Source organism: Triticum urartu, chromosome 7A (assembly GCF_056163025.1).
Source record: "Triticum urartu cultivar PI428250 chromosome 7A, HENAU_Tu73, whole genome shotgun sequence".
NCBI classification, from domain to species: domain Eukaryota; kingdom Viridiplantae; phylum Streptophyta; class Magnoliopsida; order Poales; family Poaceae; genus Triticum; species Triticum urartu.
This window is the reverse complement of record NC_141879.1, coordinates 4,042,618-4,062,631: the sequence shown is the minus strand read 5'-3', so window position 1 is coordinate 4,062,631 and position 20,014 is coordinate 4,042,618. Positions and strand designations below refer to the sequence as shown.

Here is a 20,014-nt window from a genome sequence, read left to right as displayed (position 1 = left end):
TGCATGACCTTTGTTCCTTTGAGAAGGGAAGCATCATTCCTGAGAAAAAAGAAGCGGCGACGCGTTATTGAATCATTTGAGGAAAGGAACAAGGTGCAACATTTTTCATTAACGTCATTTCATCATTTATCAGGCACAACATTTTCTCTGAATTATGGAAGACACCAAAGAATAGCACACATCATAAATTCATCGTTACATCGCTGCGCTCAAAGCAAAATGGCAAGCTTGAAATGACAGTCTTCGCCAATAACAAAGAAAAAGAAAAGGGAAGGGTGATTCTTTTGGGAAAGAACTGGGTAGCGTTGCTGGTTTTCCTAGGAATGCATCGACTGGCACTCTATTCTTGGGGTAAGTAAATTAAGGAGAGAATCATGTTCTGTTCCTTGCTTCGCTAGTACAACTGGAGCACTGCTTTTTAAAAAGCAAAAGAGAGTGAGAGCAAAAACTTGTCCAATATAAAAAGGTCAGTTTGGTGCAATTCGTTTGAGATCGCTTGTCTTGTGGGAATAGCCATTCATTTCATTAGAAAAATCAAAAGAAGCACATCAATCTCTTCCTCCCGCTTTGCCAAATCATCAAGACAAAGAACCATTTTTCTATTTGTTGGAATCTGGGTTTGCTGCAAGCCAGGAGAAGGCATAACTTAATCTCACCTCTGCTGTGATAACCATCTGAAGTAACCATTTGGAGGTTGATCTCCACATTTCACCCAGATAGACACAGTTCGCAAGGACGGCTGCCGGACCGGCGTCGGCTTCGACACACACACATAGATCTTCTTTGGCGGCGGCGCTCCAGTGCATAGAGCCTGCACGGCCTAGCTGAGCCATGGAGGGAGCTCCCGTGACAGCAGCCACGGGGTCCTTGGGGCCCGTTGTGGCTAAGCTGGGTGCTTTGCTGGGCAGCCAGTACAAGCTTCGGCACCGGACTCGGAAGGACGTCAAGTTCATCAAATCCAAGCTCAATTCCGTGCACTCTATCCTTTGGGCAATATGGGGGAAGGAGACACTTGATGCGCAATCCAAGGAGTTGAAGAAGGAAGCGCTGGATCTCACTGATGACATGCACGACGCCATCGACGACTTCATCCTCACCATGGAGCCCAGCCACAGAAACAAGCACATGAAGATACAGATCAAGATGCAAGCAAGCCACTTCCAAGATTTCAGGACAAGAGTAGATGATGTGTCAGCCCGGTGTCGCGGCAACTGGAAGTGGGAGAAGAACAAGTGTGCTGTCTCCAGCTTATTTTCAAGAAAGAACGCCACATCCAGCGCCCCCAGCAAACCGCCTCCTCCTCGAGCTCCATTTATCCGCAAGGATGCATCAGAGCTCATCGGTATGGGCAAATGGAGGAGTGACCTCATAGGATACATGGTAGGAGGAGGAAGAGGAGAAGAAGAACCAGCAGAAGGAGAGATCACCATGGTGCAGCCACAGCTCAAGCTGGCATCCATTATTGGAATGGCTGGTGTGGGAAAAACAACCCTTGCCAGCCTTGTTTACGAGGAGATTGGAAATAAGTTCCAGTCCCGGGCTTTTGTGTCTCTCACTCCAACTCCCAACATGAAGGAGGTTCTCACGAGTATTCTCCGACAAATAGGAGCTGAACCACTTGCTGGTGCCGAAGCAAGGACAGAGGAAGATATCATCCACACCATATCGAATTTCCTAGAGGACAAAAGGTGCGCAAATCTATAAAAAAACTTTGATTTAGTTAATGTTTTTTGAAATGTGCACTATGAGAGCCAGGATTTCAAATTTAGATTTAAGAAAAGGTGATTTGAAAAACTAATTCAGTCAAGTTTTTGAACTTGGAAAAGGTGTGATAGCTCCCGGGTGCCTAGGCACCCTCTATGAACAGTAAAATAAAAAATAGAAAAAAATCTGAAACTTTGCAACATCGAAAATGGCCAAACTTTGTAGGTTCTTGCAAGTTTTCATGCCAAAATATCAAGTAGAGAATGGTGTACAAAGGAGTTTCAGATTTCAGTGCTAAAATTGCTCAAAACTTCAAGCACTAAAATATTTTTTGTGTGTAGAGCTCCTCGAATGGTTTTTTGTTATGAAAAGTTGCAAGCACCTACAAAGTTTGATCATCTTTGATGTTGCAAAGTTTCAGATTTTTTTTTATTTTACTGCTCATAGAGGGTGCCTAGGCACCCGGGACCTGAAAATCCACTGTCTTATGAACTTCGAACAAAATCTAATAAAAAATCTGTGGATTTTGGCAAAAAATAAGTTGAATTCTATATGAAGCCGGCCATGAAACAATACAAATTTGAGAATAAAATAAATTATGTTCCATCTATATTTCCTTCAAATTTTCACTCCAGGTAGTTATCAATCTGATGCAAAGATCCGAACTCTAGACTCAATCAGACCTAATACTAATAGAAAAAAAAGTAAATACGATGCGGCAGTAACTAGTTTAACTTTTTCACACATTTTCTGTTTGAGATTAATCAGATAACCAACTCTCATGTTCATCCACTTATAATTAGTATAGATTTCAAAACTCAATTTCTAATATCGACGAATACATTTACAAAAAGGTTAGAATATTCAAGTTAATTTGATAAAATAAGTTAAAATTGTTATTTCTATTATATTATTAAAATGACAGGAAAATAATGGCTTAGATGAAGCTGCAAACAAGAGGCTTCAGATTCAGTATACATAAGCATTGGAAGAAAAAAAATCCCAATTTAGAAGAGAAAGCCGGACAGATACGTACGCAATCGATATCCTTCAGCAGAAGGACTCGATGAAGACGGAAATGCATGGGCACGTAGATTCTTTTTCTACATATATATTGCGCTAAATTTAGATTTCTAAAGCAAATAAAATAATACTTTATTGGATTATGATGGTCTGTATGCATTCGATGCAAATTACAGCAGAACATGAAGATGAATTGGAAGAAGAACACATAACTAGATATTTTATTTTGACCTTCTTAAAAATAACTTCTGCTAGCTTGGTGTATTCTACCTACAAGATAATGTATAAGCACATGAAAATGTGTGGCTATACCAAATACGTCACGCATTTAGCCGGGCAAATGCCGACCTTCTTAAAAATAACTTCTGCTAGCTTGGTGTATTCTACCTACAAGATAATGTATAAGCACATGAAAATGTGTGGCTATATACGTTACGCATTTAGCCGGGCAAATGCCTACCACCCTCCCGAAAGTACACTAAAACTAGAGATAGAGTACTAATTATATTTTATTATGCCCATCATATTTTTACACAATCTTTTCTTTTTATTTCATCAATAGAATACTAATTAAACATTGAGAACGTTTATATGACTCTTATTAGGTTGATAAAGAATGTATACAGCTATATTTTATACATTAAATTTGCAATGATAATTTTAAAACTCCATATGTATGTTAACCATAGATAGTCAAATTTAAAATATATTCTATATAAATATCAATAGTAACATTTATATTGTAAACTCAACTTAGGAGCACAAGTGACATGGGTAAATAGATTAAGATGAGCATAAGCATGAGGAGGATAATATTGTAGTAAAAGGAAATGCAACTGCGATACAACCATTGACAATACGAGTAGAAGTAGAGAACACAATGTTTAGGTACAAGCCATAATGAATTTATTACTGGTGCACAATTCTTTATAACATTATTGGTGAAAGAATACACAACAGAGATGGGGGATGGGAGAGAGAAAGCTAGATATTTAATATGACTGTCAATGCTTTTTGCATTGCAGACATATCATTTAAGTATACCATTGGTACTCTGTTGTCACAATAAAATGTCCTTAGGAATAGTCTAATACACTCAACCGAAAGGTCTTCACTGAAATAGCATCATATTTCTCAAACTGAATATTATTCCTACCATCTTTTTATATGTATGTTTTGAACTATGTATTAGTGCTAATTGAGTGATGAATGAAATAAAATATATTAGTGCTAAATTTCTTGTCTGCCTACTGAGACAACCCTGCAATTCAACACAGCCACATATGTTCATTAGTACAAGCATAAGTTTGCATGATGTAATTAATGCAACAAGCGCGGGGGCATACACAAACACACACACACATATTGGTCCACACAAGTTACATATATAACAATGTGCAACATTTCACTAGTGTAGAAAACGCTAGTGCTGGCATTCTAAAATCCACATTCTTGGCGTGGAAGGTCGAGACCACCAATATGGCGCCATTGCTAACAAAATACCGATGGCATTCAGGCCGTCATGCCATCGGTATTTTACATACTAATGGCGTGGCATTGTTCACTCACGTCACCACTATTTGAAATAGCAATGGCGTGAACATTTACCCACGCCACCACTATTCACTACTAGCAGTGACGTGAGCAAAACCCACCAAGGCCACAACTAAGTATATATAGATTTAAAAAAAATCAGTTATACAATTGCCCCATGCATCCAAAAAATTATACATTCATCCATATATTCAAATCAGTTATACAATTCATACATTCATCCATATATATCAGTTCTACAATGTGGACGTCACCGCCGCTGCCATAGCCTCGTGTTGATGTCATCATCATCGTCGTCGTAGTCCCGTGTTGATGTCGGCGGCAGCAGCGTCACCACCGCAGTGTCATCACCGTCGCATCCCCATGTCGAGGACATCATCATCGTATCCCTGTGTTTAACTAGTAGGACGACAACAACCAACATATAAGTGATATTTGCCTATCGTGTTTATCCATTCATGAACAACGAAACTACAGACGAACCACCTAGATATATGCATTTTACACAACAATAATCAGAGAGCCAAAAGATGTATGGACAGAACCCATTTTTCTAGTAGCAGCTAAACATGGAATATTCATAGCTTTCTCCAATTTTTCTACAAGACAAATACTAGTTCCCAAATACTTGAATAATACCTGAATCAGGAAGTCGCATTGGACTTCTAGCTTTTGCAAAGATCCCTATAAAAATAAGTGATTCAGAAAGTTGTGAGCAACAGCAGAATAACCAACAGTCACATCACATAAAAGAATAAAGTATGTAACCTGACCTGGGGCGCTTTGATCTTGAATTATATTTTTCAAGATCCCTGGAAAAATAAGTGATTCAGAAAATCGGCCCTCACACAGTTGATAACTTGACATAACAAATTTTTTTCCAGCATAACTTTTGACACAGAAACTGGGTTTCCAAACAGGGACGGAGCTAGGATTTTAACATAGGGGGTGGGGGGCGAGAGTTCGCCTTCAGTGTGTAAACTTATAAGAAGATCATGCAGATCGAGACACAGTAACCTAGTTTTTTTAGTGGGACGATAGCATAGGTTGATGAACTATATATCCTAATCAAGCAAAGAAAATTGGCGCGAGCTATGAATAAATCCAATTTCAATCAGAAGTTTTCATAAAGCAAATTCTGAAAGCAATTTGGATGTAACTAAATCATTCAACTACAGGAACAGATAACCAATGCAAAACCATGCCTCACGGTTAGTATTTTTTTTTTTGTAGTTTTACAGATCAAATCTTGTACTTCGGTTCTACTTCTAAAGGCACAAGTTAATCTAATCTCAAAACATGAGATATCGACTAAGTAATTGAGAAGAGAGAGTAATCTAAGCATTTTTCCATGCCTCGTTGCCCCTCATTTTGGCTCTGCAGCCGGCCGGCCGATCGGCCGTGCAAGGTCTAGATTTCCCCTTCAGCAATTCTGGACTAAGATTGGAAGCTCCACGTCGATGGATCATGAACTGCTCTAGACGGTGCCCCTATAGCAGCAGAGCAGGCGGAGGGTGACCGGGCATTATTAGGCGTCGATCTCGTAGCAGCCACCATCGTAGCCACGACCTGGCCTATGCGTGTGTGCGTGCGTGCGTTCCTGACCTGGCCCCATTACCTTCTACAGTGGGCTTCCCCTACTTCTTTTGCTAGAAAATTGGGTTTTCCCAATAGTCTGACATATACATATATGGGTTGGGTCTTCATGTTGCGTTACAGAGAGAGGGACACGGCCATGAGAGCAACTAGTTAACGAGCGTTCCTTCGGGAGCCTCGCAACGATCAGCGCCACTTGGCGCGCTCTCAGCCATTCGCCACGTGTCGCGCTCTGGGCGCTCCCTCCGAATTATTTTCCGCACGCGTTTTCGGCTTTTTAAACGGTTTTTTCCTGGTTTTTCTATGTTTTGGATTTCATCGGTCTTCCTTAGCTTTTCGATAACTTAAAAAAATCTTTTTTGCGCGAAAAAACGCGTTTTCTTTTTTTTTTCCTTTCGCGAGAGTCACGGTTTTGCTTCTGCGAGAGGCACAGTTTTGCTTTTGCGAGAGTCACGTCCGTGCCTCTCGGAAAAGAAAAAAAAATGTGTTTTCTATTTTTTCCTTTCGCGAGAGTCACGGTTTTGCTTCCGCGAGAGGCACAGTTTTTCTTTCGCGAGAGTCACGGCCGTGCCTCTCAGAAACGAAAAAAACACGTTTTCTGTTTTTTTCCTTTCACGAGAGTCACGGTTTTGCTTCCGGGAGAGGCATGGGTGTGCTTTCGCGAGAGTCACGGCCGTGCCTCTCGGAAACGAAAAAGAACGCGTTTTGTATATTTTTTTTCCATTAGCGAGAGTCACGATTTTGCTTCCACGAGAGGCACGGTTGTGCTTTCATGAGTGTCACGACCCACTAGTAGAAAACAGGGCTATGGTCCAGGCCGGCTCAGCCCATTAGTCCCGGTTCAGTCTAGAACCGGGACTAATGTGAGCATTGGTCCCGGTTCGTGCGGCTAAGGCATTAGTCCCGGTTCATCTAGACCTTTTGGTCCCGGTTGGTGGGATGAAACGGGACCAATGGGCCTCGCTCCTGGCCCACAACCATTGGTCCCGGTTCGTGCCACAAACCGGGACTAAAGATTAGACCTTTAGTCCCGGTTTGAGGCACGAACCGGGACTAATGGGGATGAGACCTTTAGTCCCGGTTCGTGCCACGAACCGGTACTAAAGGTCCCATTTTCAAACTATACCCCCCCCCCCCCCGTGGATCGCCTTTTCAGTTTAAACAGAAAGAAAATGATGGAAATGTCAAAAAAATAAAAGAAAATAAGTTTCACATGTGATATGTGGTCTAGTTGTTGGGAAAATTTACAAATATGAATTTCGACTTTATTTACAAAATCTCTCTGGAATTTGTAAAATGGGCATAACTTTTGCATACGAACTCGGATGAAAAAGTTTTTTATATGAAAAATCATCTACTCGAAAAGTTACATCCGATGGAGACCGCCTACGGCCTGTTTGCAAATTTCTAGAATCCTCAAATTCCAAAAGGAAAAAAAGTTATGCTCAAATTTCAGTTTTTTTAAATTTTCAGTAAATCTGGTCAAACTATGGTCAAACTACTTATTCAAGAAGTATTAGTGTTACTAAATAATTATTCAAGAATATTAGTGTTATTATATAATTATTTCACGTTTTTTGAATTTTGGTCAAATCTGGTCAAACTATGGTCAAATTGTGGTCAAACAATGGTCAAACTACTTATTCAAAAATATTAGTGTTACTAAAAAATTATTGTTTTTTAGAACAATAGTTTTAAACTCAAACAGTGAAATATGTGACTTCATGCTCAAGCTAAATTCCTGAGGGTTAATAGGATTGACATCTTACTATTGTCAGAAAAACAACAAATGCAGACTTGGAAACGAGGGAGAATAGAACCCGGAAGTTAAGCGTGCTCAGGCTGGAGTAGTGAGAGGATGGGTGACCGTTCGGAAAGTGAGATGATTTGGAATGATGAGGGGTAGTTAGAGATTAAATTGAGCAGTGATGAGGGGTGATTAGAGATTAGAGGTTAAAATAATTCAAAAATTTGAAAATAAAAAAATTCAAAAAAAATTCAAAAAAAAATCAGGAAATTTCCTTTAGTACCGGTTGGTGTTACCAACCGGGACTAAAGGTGGACCGGCCACGTGGAGGGCCTTTAGTCCCGGTTCTGGATTGAACCGGGACTAAAGGGTCAGGGCATTAGTACCGACACTTTAGTCCCGGTTCCAGAACCGGGACTAAAGGCCCTTACGAACCGGGACTAAAGGCCCTTTTTCTACCAGTGACTGTGCCTCCTCGGAAACAGAAAAAACGCGTTTTCTCTTTTTTTCCTTCCGCGACAGTCACAGTTTTGCTTTCACGAGAGGCACGGTTGTTATTTCGTGAGAGGCACGGGCGTGCCTCTTTCGGAAAGGGAAAAAATCCGTGCTCCCGGTTCAGTTTTTTCGTCTGGTTTTTTCGTGAAAAAAAGTTCGTCAAAACCTATAAACATTGGATCTAGTTTTGAAGATCTCGACGCGAGGAATCCAACGGTGAAAACGGTTCGAGATTTGGACGCACGGTTTGAGAGATAAAACGTTTTGAGTAAACGGATCTACGAAAAAAGGGAAAACTCCCAGGTTGCGACAAGTGGCGCGCTGCATGTGTGCCGCTTGTCGCAACCAGGGGAGTTGGAGTGATCTTTGCAACGAGTACTCCTCTTTGAGCAACGAGTACTCCTCAACTAGTGATTTCGGCCACAAGGTGGGCGAAACGAGACAGGCACTACGTGCAGTTAGCCGTTTCTCAAAAAAATGAACGTGCAGTTAGCCAAAATCTAGGGAAATCTAGTCGCTATTAACAGGAAACGCTATTTTGAGCAGCAAAGCATCCAAATTTTGAAGCCAATCTTGAGTAATTCTTTAAATCCAAACCATAATAAACTAAACTACCTAGCTCCTACTAGGTAGAGGCGTACTTGTTGAGGAGAACTCCTACATCATAGATACATACATCTCAGCCGTGAGAGCAGTCGGGATTCAATATTTGAGTGGCTACTGTAGGATTCATGTTCAACATGAAGTCTGCGATTTAGCGATACAAGTATATGAGCACAAAAAAATTGTAGCAGGAAAATTGCAGTACAATGAAGAACCGTCAGTTATAGAAGTGCCTTATGAACTTGAGAAATGATGCCAATACAACAATGGAAGCAAACTAGATTATCAACATTTGAGCCAGTAAGGAACCTGACAATGGTATGCATGTAACTAGACGATAGATGGCAAGACACAAGCAAACTCTAAGAATTGCTAATACATGCTGATGCAAGAGAATACGTGTGTCCAAACACTCATGAAAATGAAAAGATGGAAATTGTATGACCGAACAGATCAAACAAGTTCCATTAGCCGCCCTTTTGATATGCCCTGGTTTCTTGTATGTTCCCTCAACAACTAAGCACTTGTGATACTGCAATACTATATATAAATTCAGCAGGACAGGATGGCTCAACATGTTTTAGTTGGCAAACAATACTACAATTGATTCAGTATCTGATAATACTACATAATACGTGTGTAACCAATATCCCAACTAGAAAATAGGCCCATGGTCATTTAAAGTTTGATGATCTAAACAACAAGTCTTGAACAAAGGGGCAATTAATTTCGTAATTACCAGCAACAGCCGCAGCAAGAGAATGGAAGGAGAGGATCTCACATTGCAATTTTGTAGCCGATGCCATGCACAGCTGCCGTCAGAGGGGAGCCACCAGAGACACCGGTGTATCCGGTGTTTGGGGATCGTGTGACGAAATAGAGGAGATTAGGATTGTGGCTGGGCTAGGGAGGCTGCTGGGCTTAGCCTGCTGGGCCTCGTGGGCTGTTTTGGATATAATTTTATCCGTGGCGTGCACATGAAATGCCTTGATAAGTTATTAATAGCGTGCCCTTTAATTCGCACGCCATCAGTAATTTGTTCAACTTTTATTTTTTACTTTTGAACAGGTTGACTCAATTACCAATGTCGTCGCAAAATGTCACGCGCCATCAGTAGGCCTAATACTGGTGGCGTGATAAAAAGTTACACCCCACCACTAACTTGTTGTCGGGCAGTCTGTTGGGTCACAAATACTAGTTGCGTGGATTTTAGGCGGCACACCACCAGTAACTACATAGTGGCGACGTACCAAATATGCCAACGCCACCTTGAAAAAAATAGTGGTGATGTGGATTGAAAATGAGGTGCCACCAATTAAAGTTGTGGCTAGCCCTTTTTCCACTAGTGTTGGTTCACAAGCATCAAGAGAAAGTTCAGCAACAAGTCACATAGATGAACATAAGTTTGAGACCAACAAGCACATGCGGCAACATAGACACTCCAATAAATGCGATGAGCACCACTGTAGGTGTGGATTGAAAATGAGGCACCACCAATTAAAGTTGTGTCTAGCCCTTTTTCCACTAGTGTTGGTTCACAAGCATCAAGAGGAAGTTCAGCAACAAGTCACATAGATGAACAGAAGTTTGAGATCAACAAGCACATGCGGAAACATAGACACTCGAACAAATGCGATGAGCACCACTGTCGCCGGTGTTCGCAATACACACCTATAAGTTAATTAGCACGAGCATGAGTTTGCATGGTGTAATTAATGCAAACGATGCAAGCATTACTCCATAAGTCCAGAAGCACAAGTATCGACACGACACAAGCATGAGTTATAAATACTCAAAAGTTCAAATGCAATCATCATCAAGGCACAAGCATGACTTTTAAGTTTAGAAGTTCGAATAGAAACATCTACAAGGCAGAAACCTGAGTTTACAAGTTTAAATACATGTAGTCAATGTTGTTTGGAGGTCGAAGGGCCATGACCTGTAGATGGCATTGCTGGGCTTGCTTGCCACGGTGTAGATCCACCTAACGGCACATTGTTGGATCCAGTTGATGGATTGAGCTGTAAGCATTAGTTGATAAGCATATGCGATGGTAAGATGAAGGATTGAAAAGTTGGAACACTTACAAAGACAAGAGGAGAAGATGAGGAAAATATCCTACGAAATCATTCTACCCATACCACCCATTTTTTGCAAATTATTTTTGAGCAAGTGAGGTTACATGTTCTAGCATAAATGAATGGAATTGAATCTTCTAATTTGGTATTGTGGGCTAGAACTTACCTCAATGCAGGAATCGAAGCAAACAAACCCTAAATCCCTAAACGTTGACGTTGAGGCAAACAAACCCTAAATTCCTAAACGTCGATGTAGAGAAACCCAAACCATAAACGCCTAATCGTCGATGTTGAGGCAACCAAACCGTAAACCTCTAAATGTCGGCATCGAGGCAACCAAACACTAAACCCCTAAACGTTGATGTCGAGGCAAATTTCTTGTTATCGCTTCTTATTTGGATTTTGCTTGGATTTCTTTTGCCATAGCAAGCAAACTTTTCTCAAAAAACCCTATGTCTAGAAATGGATGTTGTCTAAACCCCCAACTTACCTATTCCTGTGCCCCACCCCTTCACCCCTCTTGACAATGCATTACATGGAGGTTCTTCTTTGGCCCGGAGGCCCGTCAATGGGTCGACCCCAGGGCCGAGTGGGCCTGGACTTTACGAAGGCCCCCAATTACTTAATAGGAGGCCCAACTTTTGGAGAGCTTCATCTTGGCTTACAAGCCAAGGCCTCTATGCCCGGTCTTGGGCGAGGTCGGTTAAGAAATATGTAAAAACCCTATATTTGTCCCCCTTTATAAGGCGAGGCTAGGGATAGTTCGAGGGCATCATATAAAAGCTAGAGCCTCTGTAGCACAACTCTCTCATAGTTGTAACCCCCTTAGGCGAGGTGTTTCCCACCATTAACGAAAGCAAAGCAGGAGTAGGGGCTTACCTCAACCATGAGGGCTTGAACCTTGGTAAACTCCCCATGTGCGGTCTCCTTCGGTAATTCCGTTCACGCTCTTTGACAGTGCAATACACCGGAGGTGACCCCTCGGAGAGGAAGCCTCGTATTGGGCCGGCTTTCAGATCAAGGGGGCTGACGGCCGCCCGGCTCTAGGAAGTAGTCTAGTAGGTCGATGAGAAGGAAGATGCCCATCTTGGCATACAAGCCAAGGAACACTCGAAGTGAGTTCGGTTAGGCACCCTGTAAACTCTAGCTCTTGTCCCCTTTATCAGGCGGGGCTATGGGTAGTTATTTTGCCATCTACTCCTTAGACCATACTCTTGGTAGCCATATTTATCTTCACCCTTGTAACCCCCTCGCGCGAGGTGCTCCATCATCAATACAAAACAAACAAGGACGTAGGGTGTTACCTCACCATGAAGGTTTTGGTATTTCTAGCCACGGTTGTCACCCTACCGATGGTATTGGTGGTTTCTGAACCGTCAGTTGGCACGCCAGGCAGGGGTTGCGCTGGTCAGAGACCAAACTTGATCGGATCTATGTTCATGCCCGACGACTTCATGCCAGGCAAAACCTTCATATTCTTCTCTTTAGGGTTCGCTGTCAACTGTCGTGGGCTACTTTACAACATGATGTCACCTCCCTCCATCATCAACATGAATTTCAGGAGCCTCGAGTTCCACTTCGATCGGCACGACCACACCATGTGCTTCTGCGCTCCTCCATCACCCTTAGCGCACAAAGCAAGGTCGAATGCAACTGATCTCGGAGTGGTTGGGCCCTCATCATCCCATTAGGCGGTGCGATTTCAGAGGGTCGACATGATCTTCTAGGGCACCAACACACGCCGAACTCAGAAGATCACTTGACGCATAGTCTACACGGTCGCACTAGCCCCCACAAAGTTCCTGGAGTGGTCCGACTCCACCATCATCTTTGATCGCACAGACTACTCATCCTACACTCCCCATCTAGGAAATTTTTCCTTGGTGGTAAACCCAATCGTCGACGTCTTCTTCTTTCCCAGAGTCTTGATGGATGTCGATCGGCAGCGAAGTCAACATCATCTTCCCCGACACCTTGGCAAAGTTGGGGATCTCTAAGTTCTGTCTGAGCCCTTTGCCCACCGACTTCCACTGGTTTGTGCCAGGCCGATAGGCGCAACAGCCCGGGAGCATGCATGTTGGTATCGTTCCTCCATTCGTCGAAGTGGGAGGCAATTCTCCACATTCCCGCGCAGATCTCCACTGGTGCTTAGAGATTGTGTTGTTCTTGGCAGCGACATCCAGCTCTTTGAGGAGGTTCTTGTGATAGCTTGGTGGTGCTATGTGGGATTACAGCTGCTGCATCTTGGCCTTGAGCACCTCTTCGGCTAGGAAAATCTCGTTCCACTGATCACTCAGGTATTGTTCGTCTTCGCGAAGGTGTTGCCTTTTGCTGGTTATCTTTTTGGTTGTGCCGACTAACCTCAATCTTAATGTGTCATGATTCAGGCTTCCGAGTGACTCATTGAGTATATCATAGTTGTCTGGGCCGAGGTGACTTAGAGGCTCGCCCGCGTTGTCATCAGGGTTCCAATTGCCGCCATTGTTGTTGTTTCCGTTGCCGTCACCACCTCCCCCATTGCTATTACCATTGGCATAGCCACCTCTTTCGGTGTTATGCTCGGGGTGCCTACCATATAGATGTCGTAGGTTGAGATCACTGCTCACTTGCCTGAGGGAGTGGTGGCCGTTGGCGATCTGTCTGAGGACTCACTGACCTCCTCATCCATATCCTCGACTTCATCGGAGGCACTAGCGAGGACTTCTGTTAGGTCCTCAACATTGGCAACAAGATGGGTATCGGTGGGTTAAAAAATTCTACCTTCCCTAGCGATTCCCGAATTGCGAACCTCTGAATCCGATCTAACATGTCGTTCAGGAGATACTTCTCATGCTCTTCGTTGGCCCGATCTAACATCAGGACCAGAGGAAACTTCTACAAGATCTGATCTGACCTGGATTTTGGTTTTCCTTCTTTGGCCCGATCTGACATCTGGGCCTTGGAAGGCGTCACCGGTCCATACTCAAGGTCAGGTCCGATGAGGGTCTCTCACACTTGTCCTGACCCAGACATAACAACGGGGTTAGGGGAAGCGTCTCATGTTGATCCTCGATCTGGTTTGATATCCAGCTTGTGAAGACCTACTCACTACGGGAATCTTCGGTGTACTCCATGTCGTCGAATATAAAGAACCGACCTAGAGCGAAGGGCTCGACCTAGCCTAGGTGGTCGGTCGAGTGGGTGAATAGGGTGATGCTATCGAGGATGAAGATCTGTCCTGGCACGAAGGTTGTGACGGCACCAATCTGCTCGATGATCTTGATCCACATCGTATCGCGGTGACTACTTAGGAGGGCGTGTATGGGCTACCAATGACGGAGCTAAATTCGGCAAATCTCGGGTACGGAGTCCCAAACACATCGTCTAGATGCCATGGTAACAAGCACATGAGGTTTACCCAAGTTCGGGCTCTCCGAAGAGATAACACCTAACATTTAGCTTGTATTTATTGCTTTGGATTGGAGTACAAAGTACATTGGAGTACAAAGTACACATGATCTACCTTGAGATTGTTTTCTATCCTCTAGGAGCCCTACCCCTTGATTTATATAGATATCCCTGGGGTCTAAGGTTACAACATCCTAATCAGCCACGTACGAAGAGAGAAAAAATAGTCGAATCTAGCATCTTGGAGTATGTGACAAGTCTTCGGGAGGCTTTCATTTATACATCATAGGCCGCCATGGGGATCCTTGGCCCGGCCAACCAGACTAGGAGACGAGATGGTGAGAGACCCCCCTAGCCGGGACACCATCACCTGTTGTTGGACGACCATGCGGCCAAAGATTACATATGAGATGGCAACTTCTCGGAGCGTGAGGAGTGGCTGAGTGACCACTCCTCATCCAAGGAGCTCAAAGATGAGGACCTCCCTCAGGCCGTCATCCTGGAGAAGGTCCTCATGAAAAACCCAGACATAAACCAAAATGGAGAGCTCAATGGCGACGCCCCCACGCCACGAGCCAGGAGGCACACTCATCTTCAGCAGCGCCAGCAGGCCTGCGTTTGTTTTATTTCAATCCACTCAACTTACACAATGCATTAATTTTTATTATTACCTTGGGTAATGCACAAAGTATATTTTTTTTGAGTTTCATTTGTGATTTTTATTTTAGTTTGTTTATTTCCCCTCTCGTTCTCACTTATTCTGCCACACTCCCTTACAAACCCCGATTACGCATAAATTTCCGTGGATTTAAATGACCTCAAACCACATGACAACGGCCTAGAGCTAGCCCCCGGTGTACGGTCCTCCCCCAGTTTGTCTGCACAGGGCCAAGTTGTGGACTTTGACCACAAACATAGACTTTCAGCCCATCTCTGATCATGATTTCATCTGGCCATAGGTCAAATCTTCAATTTCCGGCATTAAAACCCTAGAAATGCAATAAATGCCCTGAATATGGCAGGCGGGTCTTGAAAAGGGTGATGAACCAACATATGCCCCGGAATGGCCTTTGTTGACTCCAGGAAAAGTTTCGAGGCCAATGGAGGAACATGCTCCACTCTCTTCACAAACCAGACGTGTTCGCTCATGATTTCATCTGGCCATAGGTCAGATCTTCAATTTCCGGCATTAAAACCCTAGAAATGCAATAAATGCCCTGAATATGGCAGGCGGGTCTTGAAAAGGGTGATGAACCAACATATGCCCTGGAATGGCCTCTGTTGACTCCAGGAAAAGTTTCGAGGCCAATGGAGGAACATGCTCCCCTCTCTTCACAAACCAGACGTGTTCGCTCTCGATAGTTAGATCCTTCTTGGGAGATGGTCTCGTTTCAACATAGTCGTCATGAAGGCTCCTGCGAAATGTTATCGAATTTTTACCCACCCTCCGGGGGCTGTATGATGAAACTGTGCCAGGTCCGGGGAATCTCCGGGGACTTGTGAATTTCCGTGGATTTAAACGGCAGTCAACCGAACACTAGCGGCCTGGCCTTGGCCCTCGGTGTTGGGCCCTCCCCGCATTGGCTTCACAAGACCTATAGTCGTGGACCAAAGAGCACATATTGGGAATTTTTGCCCATTTCTTTCAACGACACTAAGTTTATGCAGGTCTGATCTCGAATTTCTGGCATTAAACCATACCAATGCAGTAAATGTCCCAAATATGGCAGGTTGGCTTCGAAAAAGACGAAGGCCTTGCATGTGCCTTGGAATGGCCTTTGTTAACTGCTGAAAAGTTTGTAGGCCAACAGAGGAATGAGCCGTGCACTTCCTTCACAAACTGGGCGCATCCCTCTCGATAGCTACATCCTTCCTAGGAGTTGGTCCCATTTCCACAGAGCCTCGTGAAGGTTTCTGTGAAACGCTCTCGAATTTTTACCACGCCATCCGCCAGGTCCCATGAATTTCTAGCCTCTCGTGAATTTCTCTGAACTTAAACGGTAGCAAACAGCAAGCCGGCAGCCTAGGCAAGGCCTCTCTTGCGGTTTTCTTGGTCCTATGATCTACACAAACACAAACAAGAAATAAAACTCATGTGGGGCGGCCCCTTCCGAAGAAATGCTATGTCTATCTGACATGGGGCTCGCCAGAGAGGGAGCGCGCGATATCACCCGAGAAAGTGTCGCAACCAGCCCCCACTTTTGCATGGGAACCTATCATTGGTACGCAAAGTTGGTGTCATGAGGGGAAGGTCAATACTCAACTTTAAAGTGACACCTCCTTCACAAATCAGAACATCCCGTAGGAAGTTCCTGATGGATGTCGATCGGCCGCCTATTGTCCAGGTTGCGCTCCCCAAAGGCAGTCATGGCTGCCCACATTAGCAAGGTACACACTACACGGCCGCTGTTGCGCCTTGCTCTGTCACCGAGCCTGCGCTTAGAATCCCATTGTCGCCGTCGCCCGCACGGGCTTTCGCCGGCATTGGCACAGTTGCCATTAACATCATTGCTGTCGTTGCCGGCATCGGTGAGTGGATTGATATTGGGGAGAGAGCAAAGGAACCCGGCTCGGGATCGCCTTCCGAGTCACTGAACCGGACGACACAGAGGCATTGGACTAGTTTCATTCTCAGTATTAGATAGTCATGTCAAAATTTTCATGTTTTTTTTGTTCAAGAATAGCGAGTAAATCTGTGCTGATCGTGTGCGAGAGGAAGCAAGAGTACAAGGGACATGTAATGGTTGGACCACAAGTGAGAAAGTGAGAGCAGATGCCAATGTTAATCGTGAATAGTATATTTGAAACAACACAACCGTGCAATTGCAATTGCCTTTAAATAGATGACCCTTCCATAGCATGGCACATACGGTGTATGTTAGTCTTGGTCAAGCCTCAACTAACAACTAGTCGCTCCAATCCAACAAAAGTGTCGTGGTTTTAGTTCAAATTTGAACTAAAATCGTGAGACTTATTTTGGATCAGATGGAGTACAAAGAAAGGGCCCGTGGCATGTAACGTGTGACTGCTGAGGGTGAGTTAACATGTGCAGAGTTCACATGCGTGCAGTCAATTGATTGGCCCTGCACGTCTATATATACACGCTGTAGAATGTGAATTAGTACATGTACTATTCAAGAATAAATTTACATCCGAGCCTCATGCAGTCTACTAACTATCTTATTCTTGTGTACTCAACTTGCATAGGTACCTAGTAATAATTGATGACATATGGCATCGTGGAGAATGGGAGATCATCAGCAAGTCTTTTCCACAAAATACTCTGGGCAGTAGAATTGTCACGACAAGTCGTATTGATCCTATACCAGGAGATGATTTGGATAATAACAAGTTCTGCATCAATATGAATCCTAGATGGGATTTTTTTTATAGAAGATGGTTGTACGGGCCTCATAGATTCCTCTACACAACTGATGAGGAAGATGTGGCTGCTCGGATGAAGCCTGACATGGTTGGAGAAGGTTTTGACTGTGACCATCCTATTGTACGCATGTGTGGTGGTGTCCCGTTAGCACTACTTTGCATGTTTTCAGCAATGGCAATGGTCCGACAGCAACAAGAACAACTAGGGGTACATGTAAAGATACGTGATGTGCAAGATATGATTGAGAAGCAAGTTAAGCAAAGTGGAATTCAGAACACTCCAAGGTTCGAACCGTTGGTACAGAGCTTGCAGCTTGGCTACGATGATCTTCCTCACCATATTTTGAAGACCTGCTTGTTGTACTGCAGTATATACCCTGAGACTTACACTTTTCCCATGAATGATTTGGTCATGCGATGGGTAGCTGAAGGATTTACTTATAAAGTTGATGTAGCAAAAGACTATCTTGAAGAGCTTGGCAACAGGGGGTTGATGTTGCGGGATGATCATGGTGGCTACCAAATGAACCCGATGATGCGAAATTTCCTTAGATGGAAATCGTGTGAAGATAATTTCATTACTTGCAGTTCCGGCATCACATTGCCATATGCATGTCGCATCCATCGGCTATGTATCGACGATTATCTTGTTGATGACGGTGTGGTGGAGGTGGTAGATACCTTGTTGGAACTAGATTGGTCCCAGATTCGATCTCTTGTTGTTTTTGAAGGTGTTGAGAGACTCCCCTTGGAGAAGTTGGAACACCTGCGAGTGTTGGATCTTCAATTGAAAAGCATAAGTGCTCTTGGGAATCATCATGTGAAGGCTATATGTAGACTGCTCTGTGTGAGGCACCTTTTCGGCCTTGAGGGGATGGGAATTAGTGAGATACCACCGGAAATAGCAAGGCTGCAACATCTGGAGACTTTGCAGGTAAGATTCACATGGATCACAGAGTTACCTTGTGAAATTGGGGACCTACAGCAGTTGAAGACTCTGGTTGTAAGTCGCAACAGTAAGCTGGCAAAGCTGCCCATGGAGATAGGGGATCTGCAACATTTAGAGACTCTGGACCTGAGCTATAGCAACAGGATCACGGAGTTGCCACATGAGATCGGGAACCTCCAGAATTTGGAGAATCTGAACCTGAATGAGACCCATCTCAGAGAGCTGCCTCCGGAGATTGGGAAGTTGCAGCATTTGAAAACACTGGAGGTGGGTTGGGCAAGCATAACAAGGCTAGGCAGTGAAATTGGGGACCTGCAGCATTTAGAGACCTTGGACCTCAGTTACAACATCAGGCTCACACAACTGCCTCGTGAGATGTGGAAACTGCAGAATTTGAAGCGGCTGCTCTTGAATGGTACACGGGTGGCGAAGATACCAAGGGAAATCGGAGGGCTCAAGAAGCTGGAGATTTTGAAATTAGACAATACCATCGTTACACTGCCCTGGGAAGCTACCCAGCTCTCGAAATTGGAGGGAGTGCCTGAGTGCATCCGCCAAGCCTGGAAGAACAATCATCTTGTGTCTGAGTTAGCCGGGGAGATCTTGTTCGTTCGGCTGGTTAATCCGGCCACTGATAGCGGCGGCCTAATCGTTGGCAGAAAACACATGGGAATTCCACGGTGGATCAAGGATCACTTCAATGACCTTGCCTACTTGGATATCAGGATTTGCAAATTAGAGGAGCGGGATCTCAAGATACTGCGGGAGATGCCTAGACTGGAGGATCTCACGCTAAGGTTTGAAGCCGTCCCAAGAGAGCCCATAGCCATCAGCGGTGAAGGGTTCCCAAGGCTCTGGCACCTCGTTGTTGACAGCCGGTGCATGCCACAATTTACCTTCCAGGAAGGAGCAATGCCGATGCTGGGAGACATCTGCTTGCATTTCCAGTTCTATGGTGGCTCGCCTGCAAATAAAGACACTCTGGGTCTTGGTATCAAGCACCTTGGGCGCCTCTGGTCGGTCGCCTTTAGATGCAGCGAGGAATGGTATGGAGGAGCAGCAGAGAGCAGCCCGTGCATCAGCGCCATGATTGATGTGGTGAGGAAAGAAGCCCAGGAGCATCCCAACGTTATCCTCTTTTGTGTCTCTGGCCGCATGGGTGAGATTTTCTCAGCAAAGGAGAGCTTGGCATGGGAGGTTTCCGGCAGTGGGAGTGGGGCTGAGAATGAGAAGAAGCGTGAGGAGAAGAAGAGCTTGGCACAGGAGGCTTCGAGCAGCAGTGCGGGGACAGGCCCTGAGATCAAGGAAGAGGAGGAGATCCTGGAAGCAGCTGCTGCGTCAAGTACACACGACCCATCGAGCCAGGTAATTAATCCTTCCGTGTGGCTCGTAATCAATCCGCATGTTGGATCTTTCTTTCTTTCTTTTACCAGCAGACCGACCACTAACACACTTGCTTGTACCGTCCGCAGTCTTAATTTGCAGGTTGATTAA

General features: G+C 44.3%; 1 protein-coding gene across 1 annotated transcript; it reads left to right on the top strand.

The window, feature by feature from the left end:
• Positions 1–473: 473 nt before the first annotated feature.
• LOC125524102 (disease resistance protein Pik-1-like) lies at positions 474–20,014 on the top strand. Its single transcript, XM_087531429.1, has 3 exons — positions 474–1,688; positions 17,395–19,885; positions 20,006–20,014. The coding sequence occupies exons 1-3, from the start codon at positions 832–834 to the stop codon at positions 20,012–20,014; spliced, it is 3,357 nt and encodes a 1,118-aa protein (XP_087387555.1). The 5' UTR covers positions 474–831.